This window comes from Heterodontus francisci, chromosome 26, assembly GCF_036365525.1.
Source record: "Heterodontus francisci isolate sHetFra1 chromosome 26, sHetFra1.hap1, whole genome shotgun sequence".
NCBI classification, from domain to species: Eukaryota; Metazoa; Chordata; class Chondrichthyes; order Heterodontiformes; family Heterodontidae; genus Heterodontus; species Heterodontus francisci.
The window spans coordinates 43,717,859-43,733,940 of NC_090396.1; the positions used below are offsets into that span (position 1 = coordinate 43,717,859).

The 16,082-nt window shown below is 43.6% G+C and overlaps 1 protein-coding gene across 2 annotated transcripts in view; it reads left to right on the forward strand.

Annotated features, from left to right (window-relative positions):
• Positions 1–13,757, forward strand: part of LOC137384291 (alpha-1,6-mannosylglycoprotein 6-beta-N-acetylglucosaminyltransferase B-like) — a 994,997-nt gene extending 981,240 nt beyond the window's left edge. For both annotated transcript variants that reach the window (XM_068058117.1, XM_068058116.1), the window contains one exon: positions 12,718–13,757. In XM_068058117.1, coding sequence (XP_067914218.1) covers positions 12,718–12,916 — 199 coding nt within the window. In that variant the 3' untranslated portion in view covers positions 12,917–13,757. The remainder of the gene's footprint in view (positions 1–12,717) is intronic.
• The last annotated feature ends 2,325 nt before the right edge of the window (positions 13,758–16,082 follow it).

The window sequence follows — 16,082 nt, forward strand, 5'->3', positions numbered from 1 at the left end:
CAGACATTAACAGTGTGGATATTTTGGAGAGAAATGTAAATGTATCTGAAAACTGTTGAGGGTGTTCTGTGCTTGAAGTGTTAAAAGCTTGAGTCAGGCCCTTAAGAAAAGACAAGCCTCTCTCAAATTAAGGCAAATAACTTTCTAACAGTCCTGAACTAATGAATGTATTCCTGTAGAACTAAGTTTATTGGACAAGACAGCAAATTGGACACAGTGCCTGGGCCAAGTTACTAAAGAGATATGAGAAGTAATGAAGGGACTAGTGACTGAGTAATAGAACCTGTAATTTTACATGTTCCTTTGGTATGTGAACTGTTGTAAGATTCACAGGACTCTAAGTAATATCTAAAGAATACATTGGTTTTTATTATAAATTAAATTAGAACAGATCTACACACAACTAATACAGGAGCCACATCTACACACACCTCACTTAGTCGGGCTACAACCACAACTCCCTGGTCATGTGTGACACGACATCACTTACTCTGGTGATCTTCACTTACAGCCTCTTAAGGTGGTCCTCTTAAGTTGGTCAGACAACATCCCTCTTTTTTCCAAAGAAAGAACCATATGTGCAATATACAATGATCTTGCAGTTCGGACCAACTATACATGATTAAAACAAAATGTTATTTACAAGTAAGCAAGTTTAACACTCTCTAAAATGTAGAGAAGGTTTACTTATTCATCCTGATCTTGTTATTGTAAGCCTTTTCCCCAAGAGCTGAGCTCATCTGAGACTCTGGTGACTTGGAGCTCTGGTTACTATGTTCTTCCTCTGTGCTCATAGCCTCTGCACGTTCATCTTCAGACTTTGTCTTTGAACGTGTCCGCAATGCCACAGGGTTGTCACATATAGGGCTGGATGTTACCAGCCCCGCCGACGTCGGGGTCATGGCGGGAGGTCCCAGAAAATACCTCCGGGAGAGGCCCACCATGAGCCTCAACGCCAGGAAAGCCCCGGCCCATATTACCAGTTAATTAATGAATAAGTACTTACCTCGTCGCAACAGCCGTCCCACTTCAATATTCCAGCCAGTTCCCGGAACTCCCGTGCCTTCGGATCTCCGTTCGGAAATCCGAGGTGGAATACTGGTGGAGAGGGGGGGAGGAGTGAAGTTTCAGGGCGGGGTGAGGTGAGGAAAACTCTTGCTATTGGTTGAGGTGATGGTGGGATGGGGTTGAAGGTCAAAGCTAATAATGTTTGGGGGAGAAAGATCAGGTCCAGAAGAATAGTTTTTTCGAGGGGAGAGGGCAATTAATAAAGTGATTAGTCATGGCGGGGAGGTGGGAGAGGGGATTGAAACTGTGAATAAACTTTTATGTTTAATTTTCTCTCTTTAAATATTGAAATGATGCGGAAGGGCCTGAAGCCCTTTAAAAATGGCACCGGCGCTGGCGTGGTGGCGCCGGATGCTATTGCCGGGGGCGGAGTGCCCACTGCCTGTACATCACCGGGGGACAGGCAGTCCACCCCCTCTAGGTAAATGAGCCGCCATGCTAAATATCGTGGCGGCTCCGTGCAGCAAATCCCACATGTGTGCCCCGCTGCTTTTGAAGCTCGCCACCGAGCTGTAAAAATGCCAGCCAAAGTGTTGTTGTACAGCCCTCTGAGTTGACTTTGGTCCCATCTGAGAATTGCAGCATTGGGTCTGTGGACCTCGTATGATTTGGGCTGGTAGCATATCTTCGCAACTTCTGCAGGATACCAAGTTCCCAACGCATGACAAAGGTGTCATGCAGGCCCCCATCTGCCAAGAATGAGGCACACTAATTTTGCCACATGGTCATTAAACTTTAAATTGTTGCTGGGAAGAAAAGAGGTCCTATTACAAGGAATTGCCCAACCCCTAGCCGGAAAGACATTTTTTGCATACTAGCAGGCAGTGTTGGAACAAAGGAACCAGTACACAGAAGACATGGTCAGACCAGTTTAGTCACAAGACTAACTGGCTGTTGCAGGAATTTGAACTTGCCATAGAGTTTCGAACTGGCAGAAAGCTCCTGGCTCCTGGATTGAGAACATCTCTCTCCTGTCTGCTCTCATCTCATTCTTACAGTTTTGGAATCCATTGAAGACACAGGAACCCCAAGAGAGAAAAGTCTCCTACAGCGAACAAGGTTTAAGAAGAATACTGGGCCCCAACAAAAAGCAAGAATTGCCTACAAGCAAGAATTACCGACAAAAGGACTCCACAGTGAGCTCGAAGCACAGTAACAAGAAACTCTTCAGTTATTGCCTCAAACCTCTCGAATTTATTTTTCTTCTGCTCTTTTCTGTCTCTATTTGAATATGCGTATTGCATATGCATGCTAGTTTGGGTTGCGGCGTATATCTGTAGGCATTAACCGCATTAGAGTTTAAGTTTTAATAAGTTTCACTTTTCTTCTTTAAACCTAAGAAAGCCTGTTTGTGCTCATTTCTTTGCCTTATAATTGGAAAGTGGTGAACAAGGATTCACCAAGGGGGAGCTCAAAAAACGATGTGTTTCAAATTAAATCCTGTTACAGAATAAAGGCTGAAAGGGACTCCTAGACACCTTTCTCACCTGGTTGTAACAGAAATTTGGGTGCTAGCATCCAAAATTGACCCACAGACAAACAAGAGAAATTGGAAATGGGTAGCCAAATTGTTCCCAATCAAAAAAGAACAAGATTTCAATACAGGTTTTCTTGTGATTGTGTGTGATTGAATACTAACATGTCTGCAACTGAAGCTAGTAGCTCCCCAAGCCAGGGTGAAGTAACTTGGGATAAGTTAAAAGCACTGTCTATGGAGGAGTTGAGGAAAATGGCTGAGCAGTGTGGGATCACTTTAAGTGGCAAGGCTAGGATGTCTGAACTCCTAAGACTAGTGTTAACCATTTTTCCCTTGAATCTAAAGAAGCAGAAGCACATTCCAACAGACTATTGTTAGCAAAGATACAATTGGAACAGAGGTAACTTGAATTAGAGGAAAGAGAAAGAGAGAGAGGCAGGAGAGGGAGAGAGAGCCTTTGAAAAGGAACGTGAAGAAAATGAAAGAAAGGAGAAGGAACAGGAGAGAGAGAGAGAGAGAGATAAAATATTCCAGAAAGAATGCAAAGAAAGAGAGTTGAAGCGGCTTGAGTTAACTAGGGGGCGACAGAGTAACCCCAGTGAAAGCATGGCCAATATGGAGGAGTATAATTCAGGGCGAGGTACAAAATTACTAAAACTTGCTCAACTAATTCCAAAATTCAGTGAGGGAGATATGGAAAAAATTTTTGTGTCTTTTGAGAAACTGGCAAGGCAGCTAAAATGGCCAGCTGAGACCTGGTCTCTTTTAATACAAACCAAGCTAACTGGAAAAGCAAATGAGGTTTATTCCTTGTTGCCAGATGAGAGTTCATCAAATTATGAACTGACCCAAAATGTTATCCTCGGGGCATATGAATTAGTACCCGAAGCCTATCGCCAAAAGTTGAGAACCCTCAAAAAGCAAGCTAATCAAACTTATCTGGAGTTTGAAAGAAGTAAGCAGCTGGCTTTTGACCAGTGGCTGAGGGCTCTCAAATACAGCTCAGCTATCAGAATCTCAGAGAAGTAGTTCTGTTAGAGGAATTTAAAAACTCTCTCCCACTCTCAATAAAGACTCATGTAGAGGAGCAACCAGTTCAGAGAGCCCGGCAAGCGGCTGTTCTGGCCAATGCATTTGTTTTAATTTATAAGTCAGTTTCCCAGGGGAGAACTTTTCCTAATCACCCCCACAAATCCAAAAAGGACAAATGTTGGGAAGGTGATCTCCGCCCAGGCAGTCCTGGGAGAGAAAGGAAAGCAGAATACACATGGGGCCCTCCTCTAGCCAAAAAGGAAGGTGCTATGAGCTATGGGGCGGCACAGTGGCGCAGTGGTTAGCAGGGGCGGCACAGTGGCGCAGTGGTTAGCACTGCAGCCTCACAGCTCCAGGGACCCGGGTTCGATTCTGGGTACTGCCTGTGTGGAGTTTGCAAGTTCTCCCTGTGTCTGCGTGGGTTTTCTCCGGGTGCTCCGGTTTCCTCCCACAAGCCAAAAGACTGGCAGGTTGATAGGTAAATTGGCCATTATAAATTGTCACTAGTATAGGTAGGTGGTCGGGAAATATAGGGACAGGTGGGGATGTTTGGTAGGAATATGGGATTAGTGTAGGATTAGTATAAATGGGTGGTTGATGGTCGGCACAACTCGGTGGGCCGAAGGGCCTGTTTCAGTGCTGTATCTCTAATCTAATCTAATCTAAGAGTGAGACCCAGAGACTTGTGTGCTTCCATTGTAATAAAGCAGGGCATTTAAAAGCTGACTGCTGGAAACTAAAGGGAAAACCGCAAGGGTTAATCAGGGCACACCTAATCAGTGAAGACGGAACCCTGATGAAAAGCACAGCAGAACAAGCTGTGGCTTTATTTTTTTTTTTATTCATTCATGGGATGTGGTCGTCGCTGGCCAGGCCAGCATTTATTGCCCATCCCTAATTGCCCTTGAGAAGGTGGTGGTGAGCTGCCTTCTTGAACTGCTGCAGTCCATGTGGGGCAGGTACAACCAGAGTGCTGTTAGGAAGGGAGTTCCAGGATTTTGGCCCAGTGACAGTGCAGGAACGGCGATATAGTTCCAAGTCAGGATGGTGTGTGACTTGGAGGGGAACTTGCAGGTGGTGGGGTTCCCATATATTTGCTGCCCTTGTCCTTCTAGTTGGTAGAGGTCGCGGGTTTGGAAGGTGCTATCTAAGGAGCCTTGGTGCATTGCTGCAGTGCATTTTGTAGATTGTACACACTGCTGCCACTGTGCGTCGGTGGTGGAGGGACTGAATGTTTGTAGATGGGGTGCCAATCAAGCAGGCTGCTTTGTCCTGGATGGTGTCAAGCTTCTTGAGTGTTGTTGGTGCTGACCCATCCAGGCAAGTGGAGAGTATTCCATCGCACTCCTGACTTGAGCCTTGTAGATGGTGGACAGGCTTTGGGGAGTCAGGAGGTGAGTTACTCGCCTCAGGATTCCTAGCCTCTGACCTGCTCTTGTAACCACAGTATTTATATGGCTACTCCAGTTCAGTTTCTGGTCAATGGTAGCCCCTAGGATGTTGATAGTGGGAGATTCAGCGATGGTAATGCCGTTGAATGTCAAGGGGAGATGGTTAGATTCTCTCTTGTTGGAGATGGTCATTGCCTGGCACTTGTGTGGCGCAAATGTTACATGCCACTTATCGTCCAAGCCTGGATATTGTCCAGGTCTTGCTGCATTTCAACACGGACTGCTTCAGTATCTGAGGAGTCACGAATGGTGCTGAACATTGTGCAATCATCAGCGAACATCCCCACTTCTGACCTTATGATTGAAGGAAGGTCATTGATGAAGCAGCTGAAGATGGTTGGGCCTAGGACACTACCCTGAGGAACTCCTGCAGTGATGTCCTGGAGCTCAGATGATTGACCTCCAACAACCACAACCGTCTTCCTTTGTGCTAGATATGACTCCAGCCAACGGAGGGTTTTCCCCCTGATTCCCATTGACCTCAGTTTTGCTAGGGCTCCTTGATGCCATACTCGGTCAAATGCTGCCTTGATGTCACGGGCTGTCACTCTCACCTCACCTCTTGAGTTCAACTCTTTAACTGCCGTAAGAGTGCAACCCAGGAAGCTTACTATGGCTAGTGTAGGTAAATTTAATAGTATTCTTGAAGGTTATCAGGGTTCTGTGTTTGAAGGGAATGTAATCCCATACCCCTCGAGTGGGCCAAGCAAGCCCATAGTGATTCTCAGAGACACAGGAGCCACTAGATCCCTTTTATTGGGAAAAGGCCTGACCTTTCCCCCAGAGTGCAGTGAACACCATGAATGGTATTGGAGGGCAGTGTATGCCTGTACCTGTACACCAGGTGCATCTGGAGTGCGACCTGGTTTCAGGACCGGAGACCATAGGAATTGTTCCTAGTTTGCCTGTGGACAGGGTTGACCTAGTTCTAAGTAATGATCTGGCAGGGGTGAAGTTGGTAGCCCCTCCCCCAAATAGTGAAAGAAATACCGCAGGGGGTCAGAGTAACAGGGCCATGGCAGGAGACGGTCCCCTGCAGTTTCCCTGAATGTGTATTGGCCATGATCAAACCAGCTCCCCCATAGGCACTGCAGGCAGATGACCATGAGGTCTGCCTGTCCAAGACTTTCTTTGGAAAGTTAGGAAACCCAGGGAATTAATTAAATGGATTTTCCTGAGCTGAGGCTCAGCGAGCCGACCCAGTATTGGGAGAGTTAGCACAGGCTGCCCAGTCTGAAAGTGAGTCCTTGCTGCTATTTAAAGACTGAGGTACTGGTGAGGAAATGGAGTTCTCCTCACAAACTGAGAGCAAGGAGTGAGCAGTAGTTCACCAGTTAGTGATCCGCAGAGGTACCCGAAATATTAGGAAGGGCCCACGAGACTATGGTGAAGGCTGTAAGGGAACCTAGACACCTTTCTGACCTGGTCGTAACAGAGGACTCTGATCTTCTCTCCTACTCTCAATTGAGCTAACTCTGGTCCTGCTTGCCTGTCATATGATGCCTTCATCTTCTCTTGTTTAGAAAGCTTAGAAGAATTACAGCTGGCAACATTACCAATCACTAGCAATCCCTCTGGCCTCTGGGTACTTGCTGCAATGAACTGAAACCGGAGGAGAGTCTCTCGGTCATATTGCCTCTTCATGTCAAGACTTCCAGCTTTAATGTCGTCCTTTACATGGACCGACCCGATACACTCGACCTGGATACTTTCTACCATCTTCTGTGCATTAGTGACTTCATGTATTGTAACAATTCACAAACGTTGGCCTACTGGAAGTCCTGCGACGGCTAGTCCAGTTGCGTCAACAATACAAAATACTTGTGGTAGCCATTCGGAGCTCCGATAGCTGCACTGCAAGGTTATCATTCCAATACACTTGATTGGAGAACCATTGTCGGCAGAGCTTGCCACTGTTTTTTAGTTTTTAGTTTTAGAGAGACAGCACTGAAACAGGCCCTTCGGCCCACCGAGTCTGTGCCGACCATCAACCACCCATTTATATTAATCCTATACTAATCCCATATTCCTACCACATCCCCACCTGTCCCTATATTTTCCCTACCACCTACCTATACTAGGGGCAATTTATAATGGCCAATTAACCTATCAACCTGCAAGTCTTTGGCATGTGGGAGGAAACCGGAGCACCCGGAGGAAACCCACGCAGACACAGGGAGAACTTGCAAACTCCACACAGGCAGTACCCAGAATTGAACCCAGGTCGCTGGAGCTGTGAGGCTGGAGTGCTAACCACTGTGCCGCCCATCGGCCGTCCATGTCTCCGCTTTAAAGACGTCTGCAAACACGACATGAAATCCTGTGACATTGATCACAAGTTGTGGGAGTCAGTTGCCAGCGTTCGCCAGAGTTGGCGGACAGCCATAAAGGCGGGGCTAAAGTGTGGCGAGTCGAAGAGACTTAGCAATTGGAAGGAAAAAAGACAGGCGCAAGGGGAGAGCCAACTGTGTAACAGCCCCGACAATCAAATTTTTCTGCAGCACCTGTGGAAGAGCCTGTCACTCTAGAAATTATGATGCGATTAGGCAAGATTTAGGATGCGTAGGATGGGGAAGGAAACTGCAGGGGATGGGAACAATCGAAATGTGGAGCTTATTCAAGGAGCAGCTACTGCGTGTCCTTGATAAGTATGTACCTGTGAGGCAGGGAGGAAGTTGTCGTGCGAGGGAGCCGTGGTTTACTAAAGAAGTTGAAGCGCTTGTCAAGAGGAAGAAGAAGGCTTTTGTTAGGATGAGACGTGAAGGCTCAGTTAGGGCGCTTGAGAGCTACAAGCTAGCCAGGAAGGATCTAAAGGGAGAGCTAAGAAGAGCAAGGAGAGGACACGAGAAGTCATTGGTGGATCGGATCAGGGAAAACCCTAAGGCTTTCTATAGGTATATCAGGAATAAAAGAATGACTAGAGTTAGATTAGGGCCAATCAAGGATAGTAGTGGGAAGTTGTGTGTGGAATCAGAGGAGATAGGGGAAGTGTTAAATGAATATTTTGCGTCAGTATTTACAGTAGAGAAAGAAAATGTTGTTGAGAATACTGAGATTCAGGCTACGAGGCTAGATGGGATTGAGGTTCACAAGGAGGAGGTGTTAGCAATTTTGGAAAGTGTGAAAATAGATAAGTCCCCTGGGCCAGATGGGATTTATCCTAGGATTCTCTGGGAAGCTAGGGAGGAGATTGCAGAGCCTTTGTCCTTGATCTTTATGTCGTCATTGTCGACAGGAATAGTGCCGGAAGACTGGAGGATTGCAAATGTTGTCCCCTTGTTCAAGAAGGGGAGTAGAGACAGCCCTGGTAATTATAGACCTGTGAGCCTTACTTCGGTTGTGGGTAAAATGTTGGAAAAGTTTATAAGAGACAGGATTTATAATCATCTTGAAAAGAATAAGTACATTAGAGATAGTCAGCACGGTTTTGTGACGGGTAGGTCGTGCCTCACAAACCTTATTGAGTTTTTCGAGAAGGTGACCAAACAGGTGGATGAGGGTAAAGCAGTGGATGTGGTGTATATGGATTTCAGTAAGGCGTTTGATAAGGTTCCCCACGGTAGGCTATTGCAGAAAATACGCAAGTATGTGGTTGAAGGTGATTTAGAGCTTTGGATCAGAAATTGGCTAGCTGAAAGAAGACAGAGGGTGGTGGTTGATGGCAAATGTTCATCCTGGAGTTTAGTTACTAGTGGTGTACCGCAAGGATCTGTTTTGGGGCCACTGCTGTTTGTCATTTTTATAAATGACCTGGAAGAGGGTGTAGAAGGGTGGGTTAGTAAATTTGCAGATGACACTAAGGTCGGTGGAGTTGTGGATAGTGCCGAAGGATGTTGTCGGGTACAGAGAGACATAGATAGGCTGCAGAGCTGGGCTGAGAGATGGCAAATGGAGTTTAATGCGGAAAAGTGTGAGGTGATTCACTTTGGAAGGAGTAACAGGAATGCAGAGTACTGGGCTAATGGGAGGATTCTTGGTACTGTAGATGAACAGAGAGATCTTGGTGTCCAGGTGCATAAATCCCTGAAGGTTGCTAACCAGGTTAATAGGGCTGTTAAGAAGGCATATGGTGTGTTAGCTTTTATTAGTAGGGGGGTCGAGTTTCGGAGCCACGATGTCATGCTGCAGCTGTACAAAACTCTGGTGAGACCGCACCTGGAGTATTGCGTGCAGTTCTGGTCACCGCATTATAGGAAGGATGTGGAAGCTATGGAAAGGGTGCAGAGGAGATTTACTAGGATGTTGCCTGGTATGGAGGGAAGGTCTTACGAGGAAAGGCTGAGGGACTTGAGGTTGTTTTCGTTGGAGACAAGGAGGAGGAGAGGTGACTTAATAGAGACATATAAGATAATCAGAGGGTTAGCTAGGGTGGATAGTGAGCGTCTTTTTCCTCGGATGGTGATGGCAAACACGAGGGGACATAGCTTCAAGTTGAGGGGTGATAGATTATAGGACAGATGTTAGAGGTAGTTTCTTTACTCAGAGAGTAGTAAGGGCGTGGAACGCCCTGCCTGCAGCAGTAGTAGATTCGCCAACTTTAAGGGCATTTAAGTGGACATTGGATAGACACATGGATGAAAATGGAATAGTGTAGGTCAGATGGTTTCACAGGGCGGCGCAACATCAAGGGCCGAAGGGCCTGTACTGCGCTGTAATGTTCTAAATTCTAAATTGGCCTTTATAGCCACTCCAGGCGCTGCTTCACAAACCACTGACCACCTCCAGGCGCTTACCCATTGTCTCTCGAGATAAGGAGGCCAAAGAAGAAAAGAAATGTCGGCAGTCAGCCTAGGTATGATGGGTTGTACCATAGATTCACATTTCTTTAAGTACATGTCCTTCAGTATACAGATGGGCAGAAATTTGCACTTGCTCCGGTGTTGATTTTTACTCTGAGCTTATGCTTGCCACTCTTCTGTGGACATATAATCCCAATCATGGTGAATCCCTCAGATTGCACAATAGCATTGGCATGTTGATCCAAATTAACTATGTGAAATACTTGCTGGCTGTTTGTACGAGTGCATTCTTCATCCATGTCCTTCTGGAAATGTGTCTCTCCGCTGACCTGATGTAACAGCTTGGGCTTTTGTTGTGTGTTGGCACACCTTTTATTGCATTTGCCATTGTCTTGCAGAAGTTCTCTCTGCATGTGTCCTGCCACCATTCCTGTGTGCAGTTTCTGAGTTTGGCCTTCTGCACTGCCTTGCCCAATGTCCTCACATGCCACAAGCTTTGCACTGGTCCAGGTACACCTGACAACTGCAAATTCGGTGAGTCAGGCCAGATTTTCCACAAGGCATAGCAGATTTCTGAGCCTTGGTAACCATACCAATAGTTGTAGCCACCCCCAATGCTTGTAACTGTTGATGCCCAGCAATGATGACTTCAAATTTTCTTCCATCATTGAGCATTGCATCTATGGTGGTGCCCTTTTTTTTTCTTTTATTTATTTATTTCGAGATACAGTACTGAAACAGGCCCTTCGGCCCACCGAGTCTGTGCCGACCAACAACCACCCATTTATACTAACCCGACAGTAATCCCATATTCCCTACCACCTACCTACACTAGGGGCAATTTACAATGGCCAATTTACCTATCACCTGCAAGTCTTTGGCTGTGGGAGGAAACCGGAGCACCCAGAGGAAACCCACGCAGTCACAGGGAGAACTTGCAAACTCCACACAGGCAGTACCCAGAATCAAACCTGGGTCCCTGGAGCTTAGAGGTTGCGGTGCTGACCACTGTGCCGCCCAGGTCTTTTTGAAAGGCCCGTAGTGGGGTAATCATGATTACTAGCTCTATAAGCGTTTCCAACAATTCAATATCTGTGAAGTCGCACTCTTGAGCTTTGTCCCTGCACTTCACAACAAACTAGTCAATGGACTCAACATGCCTTTGCCATAAGCTCAAGCCTATGTACTCAGAAATTGACCTTCACCTTGACCTGCTTCTCCAGGAATGTTCATATCTTGCTTGGGTCCTTCTGATCCTCAGCTGACAATCCTGATGTACTGATCAATTGCAGGCCCTCATTGCCCAGTGCGATCTTGATTTTTATAGCTTTTTCCTCTCATTCACTCACTTCTGGATCCAGGAAACACAGTTCCATCTGCTGTCCAACAGCTTAAAGTCAAATGCTGTGTCCGTGCCTTCCAATCCATAGTTGGATACCTGAAAGCCATTTTTTGGATGACCCTGCTTTTTTTTTATAAATATAGAACTTTTACAGGTCTTCTTTTTCACAGGCACACTTCTTTTACAGGCTGTCTGCTTTACAGGTTTTCTGTTTCACAGGTACTGCTTTCTGTTTCCTTTTTAAAACAGGTTTGTTTTTGTAGGCCTGTCACTTTTAAGTGTGAAAAAAAAGCTGCTTTCTTTGTTCACACAGCTTGTTCAATTTTTTTTAAACTAAGAGCAGTTTTTTTCTCTGCAGAGGGCTGAATCTTGCAGTACCAGCAGCTGCCACAGCCAGCCTTTTAGTTTGTGCTGGACCTCCAGTGGTGCTGTTGAGCTCTTCCCACTATTTTTGGCTTAGGCCCCATCCACAAAGGCAAAAAAGGGAAAAATAAAGCAGTTATGGCTGTAGCTACATCTTTTCAAATTTTCTACCTACTGCCAGATTAGTTGAAAGCTCTGATCTCCTGTTAAATTGCCTGCTGTACTCACAGAATTTCAACACCTCCCAGGGTCCTGTCTGCAGTCCTAGCTCACTGCAATGTTGCGGAGTCTCCTGCAGGCTGCACTCCTGGTTAGCAACCTGTTGTTCTTTGTTCGCTCTTGGTGTGTTGTTCAGAAAAAAAATCAAATGTTGCCACAATGTCCTATTTGGTGGTCTTCAGAAACATATATCCCAAACATTGCCACATGCAATATGACTTGTTCCTTTGGTATGTGAACTGTTATAAGATTCACAGGACAACAAGTAATATCCAGAGAATACGTGGGTTTTTATTATAACTTAAACTTGAACAGATATATATACAGTTACTACGGGAGCCACATCTACACACACCTCGCTCTGACAGTCTACACCTACAACTCCCTGGTCATGTGTGACATGACATCACTTCCTCTGGTGATCTTCACTTACAGCCTCTTAAACTGGACCTCTTAAGGTGGTCCCACAACAGAATTGAGCTGAGTTGGTAGTACAACTGTCAGTTGCTCTGCACACTGGCTAACGTTGAGAATATGGCTACCATGAAAACTTAAGTTAAAGTCTTACAAGAGAGTCTGAAAATCAGTATCGCAAAGATTGGGCTTTCGCTTGATACATATAATAATACATTTGGAAATGGGAGTGCATTAAGATTGCATATATTTTTTAGTATAAAACATTAATTATGTATTGTTTAGCAGATTTCAATATGTTAATGACTATTTTTTATCATTTGTAAATTGTTAGTCCTGTTGCAAACTAATGTTTCATGATAGAAATCATTTTCAGGACTTCTGCTATGGTCTGTAACATTCTAAAGGTAAGTTGTTAAAGTTACTTTTTATTGGCAATGTGTATGTCCTTCAGATGTCCCTCATTGGTTATGAAATGGGAAATGGAATGCATTAACACTAATTTTAGTTAAAATAATGTCACTACAACATGATTTTTTTTTTAATGAATTATCATGACCCATATCAAAATAAATTTGAACTTGAGGTATTTTTTTGCTTTGAATTCAATAGATTCAAGTTTGTCTGTGACAGCATCGAGTCTGAAGCTAACCATATCTATCCTGCTTTTGAGGAAATTGCTCAGGACTGTTATCTTCAGAAGCAGGTCCTGCTCTTCAGCTGCGCGGGCCATCACCCGAAATACAAAAGGCTCTGTCCCTGCAGAGACTTTCGCAAGGAACAAGTGGCACTCTGTAAAGGGTGTTTGTGAGGTTTCAAGTTGTTTAAGTATGAAGACTGGGCAAAAAGAATTTCAACTATCTTAATGATGTAGAGGCCCATGAGCACTTCCACGCAATACAAAAAAAACACATGATGGACAAATTTCTTCATCTTCAAGAGAAATATTGAAGAAACTGAAGAAACTCTCAATAATATTTCCACACAGGTTACTTTGTTGTAAAATAAAGGCAAAGTGAACTTTGACAGGCAATACCCAAGCTGTGAACAATTTTAGATTTCTTTAAGTGTTTGATTTTGTTGCATGCAAATGAGAAGTCTATGTGAACTTGTTTTTAACTTAAATACCTTCATGTTTAAATAATGTTTCAGACCACTCCTGTAATCATCAATGATTCAGGATAGATATTTGTATCAAGAATCAACAATTCTGGAATTCATTGATGGATCCTTTTATTTAAAGGATTGAGACTGTAAGGGATCCTTCCTATTCCAGTTTTTGTTATATTTGTTACATGCACAATGTTGCAGAACATCATGAGACCAACGGTAATGTTTTTATCTTTTTAGATTCAGTGCAAAAAATGCAACTGTATTCCTCGAGTACTTTCTGCTCTGTACACACTTATAGTTGGAGCAAATGATTTAATGCAGCAAACAAATCTTACAAATTCCAATATTTATGAAGTTCAGAATGATTTGTTGCCCAATTGCTGCAATGTTACATAAAAAGCTCTGGAAGCAGTGAAAACTGCAGTTTCTGAATAAATCTGAGTGACAACAAATTACTTGGCACAATTAATCACTTCTTGTAATAATACTTATGTGGAAAAATGTTTGATGGAAACAATCAAAATTGCTAGTTTAAATGAGCTAACCTCAACTCTGTATCATGTTTTCACTGAGAATTCCACTGAAAATATTAATAAATATGAATTAAATATGATAATCACAGAATTGTTACCGTGCAGAAGGAGTCCATTCGACCCATCGTGTCCACACCAGCTCTCCGAAAGAGCAATTCACTCAGTGCCATTCCCCCACCTTCTCCCCGTAACGCTGCACATTCTTCCTTCTCATATAACAGTCTAATTCCCTTTTGAATGCTTCAATTGAACCTGACTCCACCACACTCACAGGCAGCACATTCAAGACCTTAACCACTCGCTGCGTGAAAAAGTTTTTCCTCATGTTACTTTTGCCTCTCTTACCAAATACTTTAAATCTGTGCCCTCTCGTTCTTGATCCTTTCACAAGTGGGAACAGTTTTTCCCTATCTGCCCTGTCCAGACCCCTCATGATTTTGAATACCTCTATCAAATCACCTCTCAGCCTTCTCTTCTCCAAAGAAGACAGTCCTAACTTCTCCAATCTATCTTCCTAACTGAAGTTTCTCATCCCTGGAACCATTCTCTTGAATAAATGGACAAATATTTATCGCTGACACATTTGAAATGCTGCATGAGTATTCTTGTTGCGTGTACGTCACTTATATGTGCGGCTTATGAAAAGAAAATCTTTGTATCAGATTGTGAAGTAGCTTGTGTACTGAGGTTCTAAGGGGAAAATCTCTGCAATCTTAAAGTTATATTGTTGGATAATAGGTACAAATGGTCATCTGAAGTTCCTAACTGTGTTACTTTAGTAACAGTAGTAACCCATTTGCTTGCACTAAAATAGAAGACAGAGGTATTTCAGGTAAATGCATTAAACACTCATATCTATTATCCTGCAACATAATCTCAAGGCCTGTGAGTTCAATAGTTTTTCTCATGGGGGAGGCTCTTTGATTTAGAAGTTTCCACTTAGTTCATCTAGGAAATGAGAATAACAATATTTAATGTTGCTAATGTCCCTAATCTAATTAGCAGGTAGTAAAATTAATTTTATGGAAGCATTTTATTTAAACAGGACACAAGGTGAACAAATGTTTGATTTTAAATATTGCATTGTTCCATTATCATAGAGTGTGTGTGAAACATTGCTTTTAAAATTAGCTTACTGAACAACAAATGAACAATCATTTTGTAAATCACAATGCAGCCCTCCTGAAATATTGCTTCCACTCTTGAGAGGTGGGATAAAATCCAACTCAAATAAAATAAATATGTGCACAGCACTACCCACTCACTGTAAATCCTGCACCTGGCTGGAAAGGGGAGCTCAAAGTCACTCAAATTTGAACATAGTAAATACAGAAATTGTTAAACTAGCCTGAAGGAGGATGAATCTGCTTTGATTGCGGTGCAGAGTTTTGGCATGAACTTCACTGTATTGTCACATGCTTGATACTGCCACTACACCAAGCAGTAGCACATGTTAAGAAAACTCTTATGTACAGGTCATATTCAATTTTTCCTCAAATCAAGCTAAAGGTGAAGTTGAGAAGGATCTGGATGACAAGAGATTTGACACTTAATATGTTTAATTACCTTGAAATTACCAATAAGATAAATAGAATGATAAATTTGTAGAGTATAAATCGGAGGATGTCATGCTGACATTATATAGTGACCTGATCAGAATTTTACATCAAGCCATAATTAAGTAACCTAGGTTAGGTGACACAAAGCCTGCCCCCTTGTAAATCACCTCAAACAGCTGGGTACTTCATTTCAATATTCATTGAGGGTGTATCAAGCCTATACACCAATTTTTCAACAATTTTTCTTCAGTTTTTAAAAAAATATTTTTCCCTCTTAGCACTTATATTCTCAATATTATATGTGTCAATTATTAATTTTCCCACCAACTACCAGCATCAATCAGTTTCACAATTGGCATTTCTCTATCCAATATGCCTGGGTGAGGCGGGCCTATGGAGGGAGGCCAGGCAGGTTATGCTACACAAATGATGCTGTATGCTCACTAAAGAATTGCTCTTTAGATCTCTCCAAATGTAGACATGAAGTAATGCTAATGAGCTCATCAGAAACTCTCACCTTCTTTTCACTCTGTCTAAAACTCACCAATATTCATCCTGGCTGTAATAATGCCACAAAGGGAAATCCTGAGGTATAAGTGAAGTCTATGGAAAAGAACATCGGGCAGAGTGCAAAACAGGCTGCCAATTCACTATTGCCTGTTTGCACTACCACCGAAAACAGTTATACCCCCTAGACTCTTGAGTACTGTGTCCAGTTTGGTTACCTTGGCACAATGGAAACACTCAGGTCATGAAGACAATGGCGAGAGGA